This window comes from Plectropomus leopardus, chromosome 17 (assembly GCF_026936395.1).
Source record: "Plectropomus leopardus strain MGB_pleo_1.0 chromosome 17, ASM2693639v1, whole genome shotgun sequence".
Lineage (NCBI taxonomy): Eukaryota > Metazoa > Chordata > Actinopteri > Perciformes > Serranidae > Plectropomus > Plectropomus leopardus.
Genome location: NC_142192.1, coordinates 62533 through 76514, shown reverse-complemented (window position 1 = coordinate 76514; position 13982 = coordinate 62533). Strand labels below are relative to the sequence as shown.

Here is a 13982-nt window from a genome sequence, read left to right as displayed (position 1 = left end):
TCGTCTGTCCGTCCTGGAAGAGGGATCCCTCACTATCCTCTACCGCTCTTCCTGAGGTTTCTTCCTCTTTTTTTTTTCCCCGTTACAGGGGTTCTTTTTGGGGAGTTTTTCCTTGGGTGATGTGAGGGCCTAAGGGCAGAGGGATGTCATACACTGTAAAGCCCTCTGAGGCAAACCATGTTTTGTGATAATGGGCTATATAAATAAAACTGACTTGACTAACTGACTTGCTCCAGCGAATATAATGCAGACCTACAATTTGTTGCCCCACTCTAATATGAAAGGATCTTTATGTGTGTAAAATTGAAGCATAAGCTTACTTATAAAGGGCATTATGAATAGTTTTTTGACACAATGCATGTGAGGCAAGCTTTGCAATATTTAAAACAGACAAATGTGCTTTATAAAAATGTAAACTTTAATGAAGCATGGCTGAATGAGTTCTGCAGGGAGGAAGATAATGACATTTTAGAGAAGGAAAGTCACACTAATCAAGAATGTGGAGAAGCATCTACAGATGTAGGTGAAGATGACCTTTTGCATGATAGACAGCAACATTTCATGTTCCAGGATGCGTGTCTCATGCCTGTTGACATTGGTCAGGAATCGCTAAATCAATATTTTGATTTGCAAATGAAGCCAATTGTTTTCCAGTGTTGTTTTACATACCACAATAACAGACCGTATCGACTGACTTTGTCGCGTTATTTCAACAACAGGATTCTACATGCTGATGGGCGCTTTGCACAAAACGTAGAATTGATTTTTTCTGCTCAGTACATGTCAGAGCTTCAACAAGTTGTGTCAAATGTGTCCATTACATTACGAAAATGAAAAGTGGATTGTATATCGCAAAAGCTAAGTGGTGATCTGTTGAAGAATGAAGACTCATTAAAACATTTGTTATAATTTGATGATGGTTATCGTTTTATTAAACCTTTTCAAGGTAACCCGTCTTTTTGGCAGGGAGCTCAGCATGTTTTGTGTTCATCAGCTTGGTGTTCCCACCTGGTTCTGTTCTTTTATTTCTGCTGACATCCATCCATCCATTCATTTTCTTCCGCTTATCCGGGGTCGGGTCGCGGGGGCAGCAGCTTAAGCAGGGAAGCCCAGACTTTCCTCTCCCCGGCCACTTCGTCCAGCTCTTCCTGGGGGACCCTGAGGCGTTCCCAGGCCAGCTGTGAGACGTAGTCTCTCCAGCGTGTCCTGGGTCTTCCCCGGGGCCTCCTACTGGTGGGACGTGCCCTGAACACCTCACCAGGGAGGCGTCCTAGAGGCATCCTAATTAGATGCCCGAGCCACCTCATCTGGCTCTTTTCAACATGGAGGAGCAGCAGCTCTACTCCGAGCTCCTCCCGGATGACCGAGCTTCTCACCCTATCTCTAAGAGAGAGCCCAGCCACCCTACGGAGGAAACTCATTTCGGCCGCTTGTACCCGCAATCTTGTTCTTTCAGTCACTACCCAAAGCTCGTGACCATAGGTGAGGGTAGGAACGAAGATCGACCGGTAAATCGAGAGCTTTGCCTTTTGGCTCAGCTCCCTCTTCACCATGACGGATCGATGCAGAGTCCACATTACTGCAGACGCTGCACCGATCCGCCTGTCGATCTCCCGCTCCATCCTTCCCTCACTCGTGAACAAGACCCCGAGGCACTTGGGGTAGGACTTCGTCCCCAATCCGGAGGGGGCACGCCACCCTTTTCCGGCTGAGAACCATGGTCTCGAATTTGGAGGTGCTGATTCTCATCCCGGCTGCTTCACACTCGGCTGCGAACCGATCCAGTGAGAGCTGAAGGTCACGGCCTGATGAAGCCAACAGGACCATATCATCTGCAAAGAGCAGAGACCCAATTCTGAGGTCACCAAACCGGACCCCCTCAACACCCTGTCTGTGCCTAGAAATTCTGTTCATAAAAGTTATGAACAGAATCGGTGACAAAGGGTAGCCCTGGCGGAGTCCAACCCTCACCGGAAACGAGTTCGACTTACTGCCGGCAATGCGGACCAAGCTCTGGCACTGGTCATACAGGGAACGGACAGCCCGTATCAGGGAGTCCGAAACCCCATATTCCCGGAGAACCCCCCACAGGACTCTGCCTTCTCCAAGTCCACAAAGCACATGTGGACTGGTTGGGCAAACTCCCACGCACCCTCAAGGACCCTGCCAAGGGTCCAGAGCTGGTCCACAGTTCCACGACCGGGGCGAAAACCACATTGCTCCTCCTGAATCCGGGGTTTGACGATCCGGTGGACCCACCTCTCTAGTACCCCCGAATAGACCTTACCAGGGAGGCTGAGGAGTGTGATCCCCCTGTAGTTGGAACACAACCTCCGGTCCCCCTTCTTAAAAAGAGGGACCACCACCCCAGTCTGCCAATCCAAGGGCACTGCCCCCGATGTCCACGCAATGTTGCAGAGTTGCGTCAGCCACGACAGCCCCACAACATCCAGGGCCTTGAGGAACTCCGGGGCGGACCTCATCCACTCCCGGGGCCCTCCCACCAAGGAGCTTTTTGACCACCTCGGTAACCTCAGCCCCAGAGATAGGGGAGCCCACCCCCGAGTCCCCAGGCCCTGCTTCCTCACCGGAAGGTGTGTCGGTGGGATTGAGGAGGTCTTCGAAGTATTCCTTCCACCGATCCACAACGTCCCGAGTTGAGGTCAGCAGCGCCCCATCCCCACCATACACAGTGTTGACGGAGCACCGCTTCCCCCTCCTGAGACGCCGGATGGTGGTCCAGAACCTCTTCGAAGCCGTCCGGAAGTCGTTTTCCATGGCCTCGCCAAACTCCTCCCACGCCAAGGTATTCGCTTCGGCGACTGCCGAGACATACGGCCGCAAGTCCAACAATACGACTACAAAGTCGATCATTGAACTGCGGCCTAGGGTGTCCTGATGCCAAGTGCGCATATGGACACCCTCATGCTCGAACATGGTGTTCGTTATGGACAATCTGTGGTGAGCACAGAAGTCCAATAGCAAAACACCACTCGGGTTCAGATCGGGGGGGCCATTCTGCTGACATGTGTTGGCAAAATCTTCTCTCGAGTATTTTAAAACAGGAAGCTAGAACACAGACAGTTAAAGATTTGGAATGGGCAGAGAGGTGTGACCTGTTGCGTCACAATCCTGTCACCGCTGCAAGAATGTTCAATTTTCGTTGGTATTGTTTTTTGAGGGAAGTACTGATGTCCCCATTGCATCCAATTGGTAAGATAAAGATTACTTTTATTGAGTGGAATTTCAGCAGCACGGTTCACCTCATGTTCATTGTTTGTTTTGGACAGAAAATGCCACAGTAATCGATAAGAATATGGATGCAGAGGTGGTTCAATTTATTGACACATATATCACATGTGAGTTGCCATCAGATGATGACACATTATTGGACATTGTCACATCTGTACAGCAGCATTAAAAGCGGCATTCAAAAACTTGTTAAAAGAAAAAAACTGTTTGTTTGTTTGTTGTTGTTTTTTCCCAAGCCAGCATCCACTAGGACATTTATATGTCATGGCAAAAGTGATGAAGACTTGAAAAAAAAGTGTAACATCGATAAGACAGACAGTGTATCAGGATGTAAATGTGCACATGTGAGTCACAAAGATTCAATGCAGTCAGCTGAGATTATGATGGCAATCAAGGTGGCTCTTTCAGATGACAACTGTACCTATGACTTTGTTGAACATTTGTTTGATAGCTTAGGTATAAATCAAGGAACATTTGAGGCTGTATATAAATGTTTAGCTAGAAATACACATGTTGTGTTGAAAGGGCAGATTCATGAGGTTTGGGTAAATCAGTATAGCAAGTAACTGTTAAAATGTTGGATATTCAGTGTGTGGATGATGCATATGCATGTGTAGTTTACATTATTTCTTATATTTCAACGGCTGAAAGGGAGATTGGATTGTTGTTGGGAATTGCCCAAAGAGAAACAGCAAAAGATGGTAATGTTAGTGCAAAAGAGGCACTGAAAAATCTAGGCAGTGTTTATTTATATAATAGGGATGTCTGTGCACAGGTTAACAAATATGCATCTGAAGGAGTGTTCCAGGAAAGTTGTGTTTGTACTAACAGGGAACAATGTAGTTAAAATGAGTCTACCTTTAAATGTGTTGAGGCAAAAGGCAACATCACATGATCTTATTACAGAAGACGTGGATGACCAGTTTGGTTGACAAGTAAAAGAACAGGCCTAATGACAGTGCATTCAATGACATGTGTATGGCAACTTTTGCAGCAGAATATCAAGTTTTGAGAAAGAATGAAAAATTCAAGGCTAGGATTACATTAAACAATAACTATGGCTTTGTCACTAAAAGAATACAAACACAACCTACAGTTGTTCGTTACGTGCGTTCTTCTGAGACAAAAAATCCAAAATCATTTTATCAAAGTACCACGCAGTTGTTCCTTCCATACCGTGTAGATGTGCAGCTTAAGCCTGCAAACTGTGAAACTTTTGAACAGTTTCATAGGAATGGTCATGTAAGGTTGAGTGATGGTTCAAGACATTCGGTGAAGTCAGTTGTTGACTTAAATAGAAGGAAGTTTGAGAAAGCAGAAAGCAGAAGAATTGGATAATATTCAGAATATGATAGATACTAATGGTGAAACAGACGATGCCTGGTGCGAGCTGTGCCATGAGCAAGATTTGGAGCATTTACAATGTGAGCAGGAAAAGAAAGACAAGGAAAAGACAGAGGAAGACCATATGGAAAATATTCCAGTGTTAGCAGTAAGTAGCACACAGGTTCCACATCTGGACAAGAAAAATAACATAATGTGTAGAAGTAATGGTTTGGCTTTAATTAGATCTCTGAGTGAGACACAGTTGTCTGTCTTTTATCAGATTCGACAATGGTGCTTAGACAAGGTCACAGGGAAAACCCCAGATCCATTACATGTTTTTATCACTGGTGGTACAGGAACAGGCAAGACTCATTTGATAAAAGCAATTCAATATGAGGCTGTGTTTTCTTAAATGCTCCTACAGGGATTGCAGCGTACAACTTGCGTGTGTCAACAATTCACAACACATTTAGTATTGGCAAAGATGTTGGCTTGCCTTACACACCTTTGGGTGACCACAAGCTTAATTCTTTGCATCCTAAATACAGTGATTTGCAGATTTTGATCTTCGATAAAATATCCATGGTTGACAACAATCTGTTATGTTATATTCATGGTAGATTAAGACAGATTAAACAAACTGGTGACTTCTCACCATTTGGAAATGTGACTGTGCTTGCTTTGCAAGCCCAACAACATGGTGGTGATGGCATTTATAGTGCTGACACTCAAATGTACAATATTCTTACACTACCAGACATCAATGTAGAATGTTTAGTGTATCAGTCTGTGACTACTAATATAATCATAGCATTGATTTACAGACCTCCATCATATCCCATGTCTTTGTTTCAAGAAAATCTTGGCAAGTTACTTGATTGGCTACATCCACAAAGTAACACTATTGCTGTAATGGGAGATTTCAATGATGACATCTATAAATCATCAACAATCTGCAAATATGTAACAAATAAGGGATATGTCCAAGTTGTAAAACAACCCACTACAGAAAAAAGCACAATAATTGATCATGTGTATGTCAAAACCACAACTTATGATGTTGAATCATTAGTGCTGCCAACATATTTTAGTGATCATGAGGGGGTTGTATGTTGTTTTACAAGTACGTCTTTCTAAAAAGGCGCAGCAAAATAACTGCACACTTGAATTGTATCATAAGCATTTTATCTGTCAGGTTCTTGCATACTCTATAATGTTTTTTTACAAGAAAAAAACAAGTTCTTTGTTTTCATGCATTTCCAAACTCAAATAAGTAAAAAAAATCTACACTCCTAAGATCACTTTTTGAATTCTGAACAACAGAGTCACATTTCTGTCAAAATTTAACTCATACTTTTGACATTTCTCTCAGAGTTTATAGAGGAACATTTTTTTTTTTTTTTCTAAAAATGGCTCTAATGCTGCGTTCATTTCATATTAGAGTTAATGTTATTACAGCTTGTACGAAATGTAAATAGCATTCAAGTTAACATCCGGATTGTAATTATGAGTAAAAAGCTTTTTTTGGTTCTGAAAGTTATGGAAAAAATGTGTTTAATAATCTTTGTTTTTAAAAACGGACGCTTGTTTCAGACTACAGCAATGCCTTTCAACGAAAACTCACAATATTCTTTTTCAAGCATCATCAACGTCTTAAGGATTTTTTGAAACCATTCTGAGATCAATTAAGTCACCATGCAAGGAGCTGGATGTCTTAGTGTAAAACTTTGCCTTTCCTGTGCCAATAGGTGGCGCTCTTGCTTAAAATTGTCATGTAAATGTGTTCAGGACAGGATTTCTATCAAACAAGTAAAGTTTGGGGCAGATTGGACCATTCATAGCAGAGCAGAACATGCAAATAAATGCCTCATAAGGGTCACATGGTGTGATAAAATTTGGGACCAATCGGTTGATGCAAAGTGAAGTTACAACAACTTCCTGTTAGGCGGCAAAGACCTTGTTGCCATGGCAATGAAAAGCTCTGAAATCACAAGCAGGCATCGTCAAGGCTCAAGTTTGAGCTAATTATTGGTCAACCTGTAAGGAGGTGCACATCAAAATATAAAACATATAACTCCCTGTCTCCAGTAGGTGGCGCTATGATGATAACTCAGTTGAGCCATGCAGATGTGTTCAGGCCGGGTCTCTCATCAAGCATGAGAAGTTTTGGGCAGATCAGATGTTGTTGTTGAGTTACAACAACTTCCTCTGTCATGGCAAAACGTCAAAGTTGGAAACCAAGCCACACTCACATGGTGTGATGAAAACTCAGTTTCTTAAATTAGTTGTGTTACAGGTCTTAAGGTCTTAGAAACCACATTTGAAGTCAACTGGGTGAAATCTGTAGGAAAGATACATCAAAGAAGAACACATGTAATTTTCATGTCATTTCCTGTGGCCAGTAGGAGGCTTTATAAGAAATGGTAATGCTTATCATGTGATGTGTTCGGGGTGGGACTGTCATCCAACATGTGAGATTTGGTGAAGATTGGACCATGTCCCTCAGAGTTATAAACTACTTCCTATTTACTCCTGGTTCATGGTGAGACATGGAAATGTTTGGCCCATTAACACCCACACGGTGTAACAAAAACTCACAAATCTAATAACATTTGATGTCCCAGGCCTTCTGAGAGGATGTTTAAATTTTCAAGTGAATCGGATGAAATCTGTAGGACTAGATCAAAAAGTTATGACCCCTCTGAAAGGCCAAAAATGCACCAAAATTGCTCTTTCAATTCAAAATGGCCAACTTCCTTTTGGGTTTACAGTATGGCTCCAAGAGACTTTTTCTTTCGTCTTGGAGTGTTGCATGTGCCTGCCCATTTTTGTAGTTGTAAGTGAAACGGCCTTTGGGGCTCCTCCGTAGAAGTGTCTAGGGGGCGCTCATGAGCCATTTTTACAGGTTCAAGCCTGAGACCTATAAAATCGTCAGGTTCATCAGTTTTGACAAGGTTGCAGTTTCATGAGTTTTTGCGCATATTGAAACATGCCTCACGGGCTGTTTCCAAAGTTCTCTCTTTCAAGGTAGATTAACAGCTGCTCACAGCATCTCAGGGCTGCAGCACAAGCAGACAACCCCCCTCCTTTGAGGGGCGGGGGGGGGGGCAAAAGTCCAAAAGCACAAAAACAAAGCCAAAGTCTTTCGACTTCACTAGGGTTATAACTCCTGTAACAAAGGGCTGTGGTGCTTGACCATCGAAGCAGGAAAAATGCACTCCTCCCTTTTCTCACTCCTACTGTTTTAACTGTCTAGATCTATTTTCTTCCTGTGTTGATAAAGTTCACTACAGGCCTTCAGGCCTTCAAATCTTCAATATTTGAAATCATGACGCTGTCCTCTGCTGATCAATATCATAACCCTTGTGAGAAAACCAAATAATTATTTGGCAGATCATTAACTAAGTAAAACAGTATTAACAACTGAATCTGCACACAACAGTGTAAAGAAAGGATTATGCTACAGACAGAGGAAATGCATACTGAAATGCTAGTCTGTATTAACAGTCTTTCCTTTCAGTGTGTAGCATGCTGCTGGCAGAGGGTTACAAAAGGTCACACACACACACACACACACACACACACACACACATAGGCACAGCTTGTGTTTGTGAATTTGGCCCCAAAATCGGCATGTAAGCAAAGTTCCAGTTCTGTAGGTGTGAGCTCTCCACACAAAATTTCAAAGTACTTTTTACTTTGAATATGAAAATCAGTTAATGTGGTCCTCTCTTAAGGTCTGGACATGTGTGGATGCGTGTCACATGTTGGTTGTGCAACAAAAGCATAAATTGTCAGTATCTATGATGTAGGGATCTCCTGATATCTCCTTGAGTCTTTGCAGGAGCTCAGGTGACAGCTCCTCACCCCAAATGAGTCGTAAATTAACTCAAACTGTCAGTCGGGCAATATAATCTGTCATAATTTAGTTCTGCTTACCAGAGTCATAAATTCAACAGGGCAATTAGGTCCATTAGCTGACTCCGAGGGTCATCTAAGGAATCTCCAAAAGAAGTTTCCCTTTTGTTTAGGCATTTGAATATCTTCTTATTGAGAGTTGTCCTCATTATCCACTACACAGGGCACCTTGCCTTGTAAAATAGCCAAGCTTTGACAGCGCAAAGTGAGCTGTCTCAGGTTGAAATGCTTCTGGTAGAAGTGCAAGGGCTCCTAAAGGTTGCAGTGGAGGGATAGTGGATGGACCAGCAAACCCCAAACTTTCATGTGGGAGTCCGGTGTTTGCTTCCTGTCTGTGATTTTTTTTTCTACACTTTACCATGTGTCTCTTTCCCATAATTCTAACCACCGGTGCCCTTGTTGCCTAATCCTAACTATCTGTGCCAGCATGTGTGTTGGTTGGCAATCTAGCTTTGGCTGCCATGTCTTAAATACAAATACTATTTGGTAGTCTTTGTTTTGTGATCTTTTCCTCTCTTTTTTTTTTTTTTTTTGCAGTACTGCCCTGGGCCACAGCATGGTATTTAAGGTCACATTTTCTTGTTATTTTAACTTTTATATCTTGGTATAGTTTTAACTAATTTATGATAATAAATTAGTTTTATCCTTTTATAAATAAATTATTACACACACTTGAACTGGAAGCCACGTCTCTGTTCATCCTCATTTCACATTTACCTGTGAATATACTTGTATTACAGTTTGTTTCTGGGGGTACACAGGTGAATGTTACCTTACTGGTGCCTTCTCCACCAGTTGGACTGGCCACATTCTGATTTTACTTGATAAACTAGAATTTGGAGTTTGCTCATCCTGGAACAATGCCCTTACACCGGTATTTTGGTCCAGGCATTCTTTGTAGGCAAAACAATAGCCTTTGCTTACAGCTGTACTTTCTTATGAAGGACTGAAACTGACAAAATGAAAAAAAGATCAATAAATAAATGTGTCAATGAATAAATGAAAATGCCAAAAATGACAATATTTATTTAATTTTCCATTTTATTTTCCATTTTCCATTTCCATTTTTCATTTTTAAATTTATTTATTTATTTGTACAGTTACTTATGCATTTATTTATGTATTATTTCCCCTATTTGCCTCTCCCTCCATTTATTTCCTCAAACATATTTATCTCCCTTTCATTATTGTCCTACATTTCCACATGCATTTCCACCTCATTATGCAAATGAGGGGGGCCGGCCTATGTGCCATGGGGATGTCAACTTTTTGCCTATTGGTTGATAGGCATCCAAAAAATGAATAAATAAATTTGTAAAATGGAAAAAAAATGGTAAATTAAATAAACAGGGGAATTTATTTGCAAAGTGAAAAATAATACATTCATAAACAAGCAAATACATGTGAAAATGAATAACTTGATGAACAAAATGGGAAATAAAATGGGAAAATGAATAAATTGATAAATTAAAAATTGAAATTGAAAAATACATGGGAAATTAAACATTAAATATTGTCAAATGTTGTTTCTGGCATTTTTATTTATTTATTTACACATTCATTTATTTATTGTTGATTTTGTCAGTTTCAGTCCTCCATACTTTCTATAAATAGACTTTGAAATACATTTTTCAGCAGTGACTCAGGATTGAGTCATTAGAAACTGAAAAAAATAAATAAATACATTAATTAATTAATCAATGAATAAATACTTTGATAAAAGTATTTTTTTGGGCAATGAGAGATATACATGATTTGAAGTTAACAGGAACCATAGTTGATTGCCCATGTGCTGTCATAGCTTCTGGACAACATTCAAATGCTTTATTTGTGGTTGTCTGACAAAAAGTGTGAAACAGCAGACTGTACTTTCGTATTTATTTAGCAAAATTCTAAAACATTATTATTAACGCGAGAGACTAAATAAGTCCAATTGATCTGGGAGAAATGGATAATGTACTATACCTAAAATTGACTTAGACCATTGTTAAGACTGCAGTCAAGGTTGAGAGGCTGACATCATTGCCAAAATAGGGCTCTGAATCCCCCCCCCCCCAAAAAAAACTCGACAGCTGTGCGCAGTCAATGCAGAGCATGATCAGAATGGAATGCAAGGGAGAAGCAGGAAATCAGCCAGGCCTGGTTTACACTGGCAGGATCACAGCTTTTAGCAGAGAATCACTTCAGGGCTGACATTAAATGTAATGACAAGGTACTAAGTCTGTGATATTTAAAGGTTTACTATTTTTTTGACCTCATAATTTAGAAGTAATATTTAGAAAACAGTAAAAATGTAGAATTGAATCCTGTACCGCTTAAGAGGCAAATCCACTTTAATACTTGTATATAGGTATAGGTTGTGAGAAAAAAATTGGACAAGCAAACATAAAATGATGTCTTTAACTGTGAATTAATCACAACAGTTGTGTAGTACATTTTTGGAGATATATTACTCACATCAGCAGCTTTCTTATCAGCCACCTCAAGCTTCTCCTGAGCATCCTTTAGGGCTTCAGAGTATTTATCAAGCTCATCCTCTGTCCCCTTCAGCTTCTTTTGCATTTGCAGAAGTTCATCTTCATGCTGATAGCGTGGGAGATCAAACACAGAGTTAACAGGTTTTCAGGTGTACCATCATTAAAATGTATGCAGAGATTCAATAGGTTATAGTAACTTCAATGCATTTTTTTTCAAGTCAATCAGTACTTACATGCCAATATGTGCATGAAAGCATTTTTCTAGTTTGCTGCTGTCCTCCTGCTCATACTGACATGTTTCCAAAAGAAAATTCATGTTCTGTGCAAAGAGTGAACTTCTAAGTTTTAAAATGACAGCACTTACTGATTTGAAAAACACCAACTGATGCCTAACATTAACTTCAAATTAACTTTTGCATGCATTTAGAATGAAATCTGGCAATAAATAAGATCTCTTAATGCCATGTATGAACAGGAGGAATAACTACAGCAAGTAAACATGTTTCAGTGACAGACTTGGACAGGTGTGAGCCTATCATTTAATTTGAATTGAAATTTTGATCAAGCTTGCACTCAGATAGCAAAAAATATTCTACACATTAGGTGTATTTTAATCTAGCTCAGACCAAGTGTTGTTGGGGTATGTGGAACTGCTTGTTTTGTAAACTCCCAAAAATTGTTGGATGCAGCCCTCCTTAATTCCAACATCAGCAAGGTGTCCAGAATTGGGCCCTGCGCATCCTGTATACTTTGCCACTGCCAATTGGCCTGCTACTTATCACTTAACAAAATCAAGAGTGTTTGTTGGTGGCTCCACAAATGAATTCCCCATTGACATCAAAACAGCAGAACCTCTCCTCATCTTCCATCACAGAACATCTTCCATCTGTACAGATGGCACCTTGGCCCATAAAATAATATTGGTAAAAGAAAAAAAAGTTTCTGTACTTGAGTTCTTGATGCAGATCAGCAGTTCTTTAATATTGTGGTTGAGACAGATAAAATAAATGCATTCAACCATGTGGCTACATGGTTGAATGCATTTATTTTAACTCACTTTGGATAAAGCTTTAGCTAAGTTAATGTCTTGTAACTTAACTTGGAGTTAACAAAGACAGCAAGACTTCTGCTTCTCTTCTTACCTCTATGTCCATCCATACACATACCAGCATTAAACTATTATGCCAGGTTCGCACTGAAGCATCATAAAGCATGTCAGTTTACCATGGGGCACTTTCCATTTTCCATGTTAACTAATTGGGTGGTTTATACTGGTCACACTGTGGTGCCAAGCTCTGTGGCTCGCTCATAATCTGCATCTATTTTTTTTTTTTTGTGACAAGCCAGGTGCAAACGTAGCAAAATAAAATGCTCACCTATTGTTAATTATGTAAATGATATATTACATATCATATGAAACATTTGATTTGTATGACTAATAAAATATGAATCTCATGCTTACTTATTCCACACATTTGTCAGTTGTGACAAAGTCAGTTGTCCCTCTTAAAAATAGACAGTGAGAGTGACAAGCAGACACATATACACACAAGCAGAGAGGAGACAGAGCTCATATGTGATTAGGAAAGAGCAGAGGAGCAGAACTGACTGCTGACTGGTGCAGTGAAATACTTCTGGTATGAACGTACATGCCACAGTTGTCATATCACAGCGTTTCTGCATCCAGTGCAAATATGGCCTTGGACTATATTGCAGTTGCTTCATCAACCCTGTTGGTGAGTGACCTCATGTTTCCCCTGAAAATTGATCACAAGAAAATACTTAAATTTCTTGTGCCTCTCAATCTTCTCTCTGACCTTTACACCGGCTTTCCTAAGGTGGCAGCACCATCTCCATATCTTCCCTGGTATATGAGCTAAAGGAACTCCAGCTCCACAGCACTAATCCAGTAGCTTGGAGTGGGTGTAAGTGATGATTTTTTTCCATCTAACTCGTACATAAGAAAACCTTTTTGAAAATGCATATACTCCTACACTTTCTACTTTCTATTTATTTTGCTATTAAGGGGATTGTCCAAAGTTAAATTTAAAGTTGATCCTCTTCCCCAGCTCTTGTAATGATTAGATAATGCGTTTACAAAATATACGTATGCGTATAAAATATGAAATAATTTTGCATTACATGCTGTTGGTTTCCAGCCTTTGTACTGCTACCCAACCAAACCCAGAAAATTATCAGGTTAAAGGCCATTTTATTGAGGTAATCTTTGAGCCTGGGTGGTTCAGGTATGGTAGCTTTTCAAATGAAATTTATGAATTCCAAATGTAATTATTAATCCTCTCTCTCTGTTTTAAGGGTAAAGCATAATAGCAAATTCAAGATACAGTTGGGTCAGGTTTACAACATGCAGAGACAGGCTGGGTTCAGGTTTTAGTTTTAGGTCTGTGCAGAACTCTTTTTTAAGACTGATCATATTGACAAATGAACAAAAATAAATGGATATTATTAAGCTTTTGTTAGAAGAAACATGCTATTCTGTGTTCATAACCCACCTGCTTGCTTCTTTCTTCGGCTGCTTTTTTGTCTGCTTCAGCTTGTTCAGCCTGGTCTAATGCATTCTCCTTGTCCAATTTCAGCATAAGCATCTTCTTTTTGATGGCCTCCATTTTTTAGGTTTAATGGTGTTTTACAGTGCACAATAAGAAGAGATGAGAAGACAAATGGGTGCAGGATGGATGAGTTGAGAGCCTGGTGGAGACACTAAACTCTGACAAAGATAGAGGGAGATCATTTATATGACAGAGGAGACACTCCCACTTCTAAGCCCCTTACACAACTGCACCCTTCACTATCCTCCACAGACTCAACTCAAATGAAAAGTGAACCTGCATTCTATGAACATGTGTTTGCATGTATGCATTTGTGCTTGGAGACACAAATACCTCAGAGTTGTACTATTTGTTCTACTGTAACTTTGGCATATTCCTTGTGATGTGGGTACTAAAGTTACGAAAACCGCATAAAGAATAGAAAGAAAACTTTAATTTC

The 13982-nt window shown here is 40.4% G+C and overlaps 1 protein-coding gene across 2 annotated transcripts in view; it reads right to left on the bottom strand.

The window, feature by feature from the left end:
- The window catches only part of LOC121957687 (tropomyosin alpha-1 chain), a 55441-nt gene extending 41733 nt beyond the window's left edge, over nucleotides 1-13708 (bottom strand). For both annotated transcript variants that reach the window (XM_042506423.2, XM_088090081.1), the window contains exons 1-2: nucleotides 13487-13708; nucleotides 10954-11079 (exon numbers count right to left, since the gene is read on the bottom strand). In XM_042506423.2, coding sequence (XP_042362357.1) covers nucleotides 10954-11079; nucleotides 13487-13600 — 240 coding nt within the window. In that variant the 5' untranslated portion in view covers nucleotides 13601-13708. The remainder of the gene's footprint in view (nucleotides 1-10953; nucleotides 11080-13486) is intronic.
- Nucleotides 13709-13982: the final 274 nt, after the last annotated feature.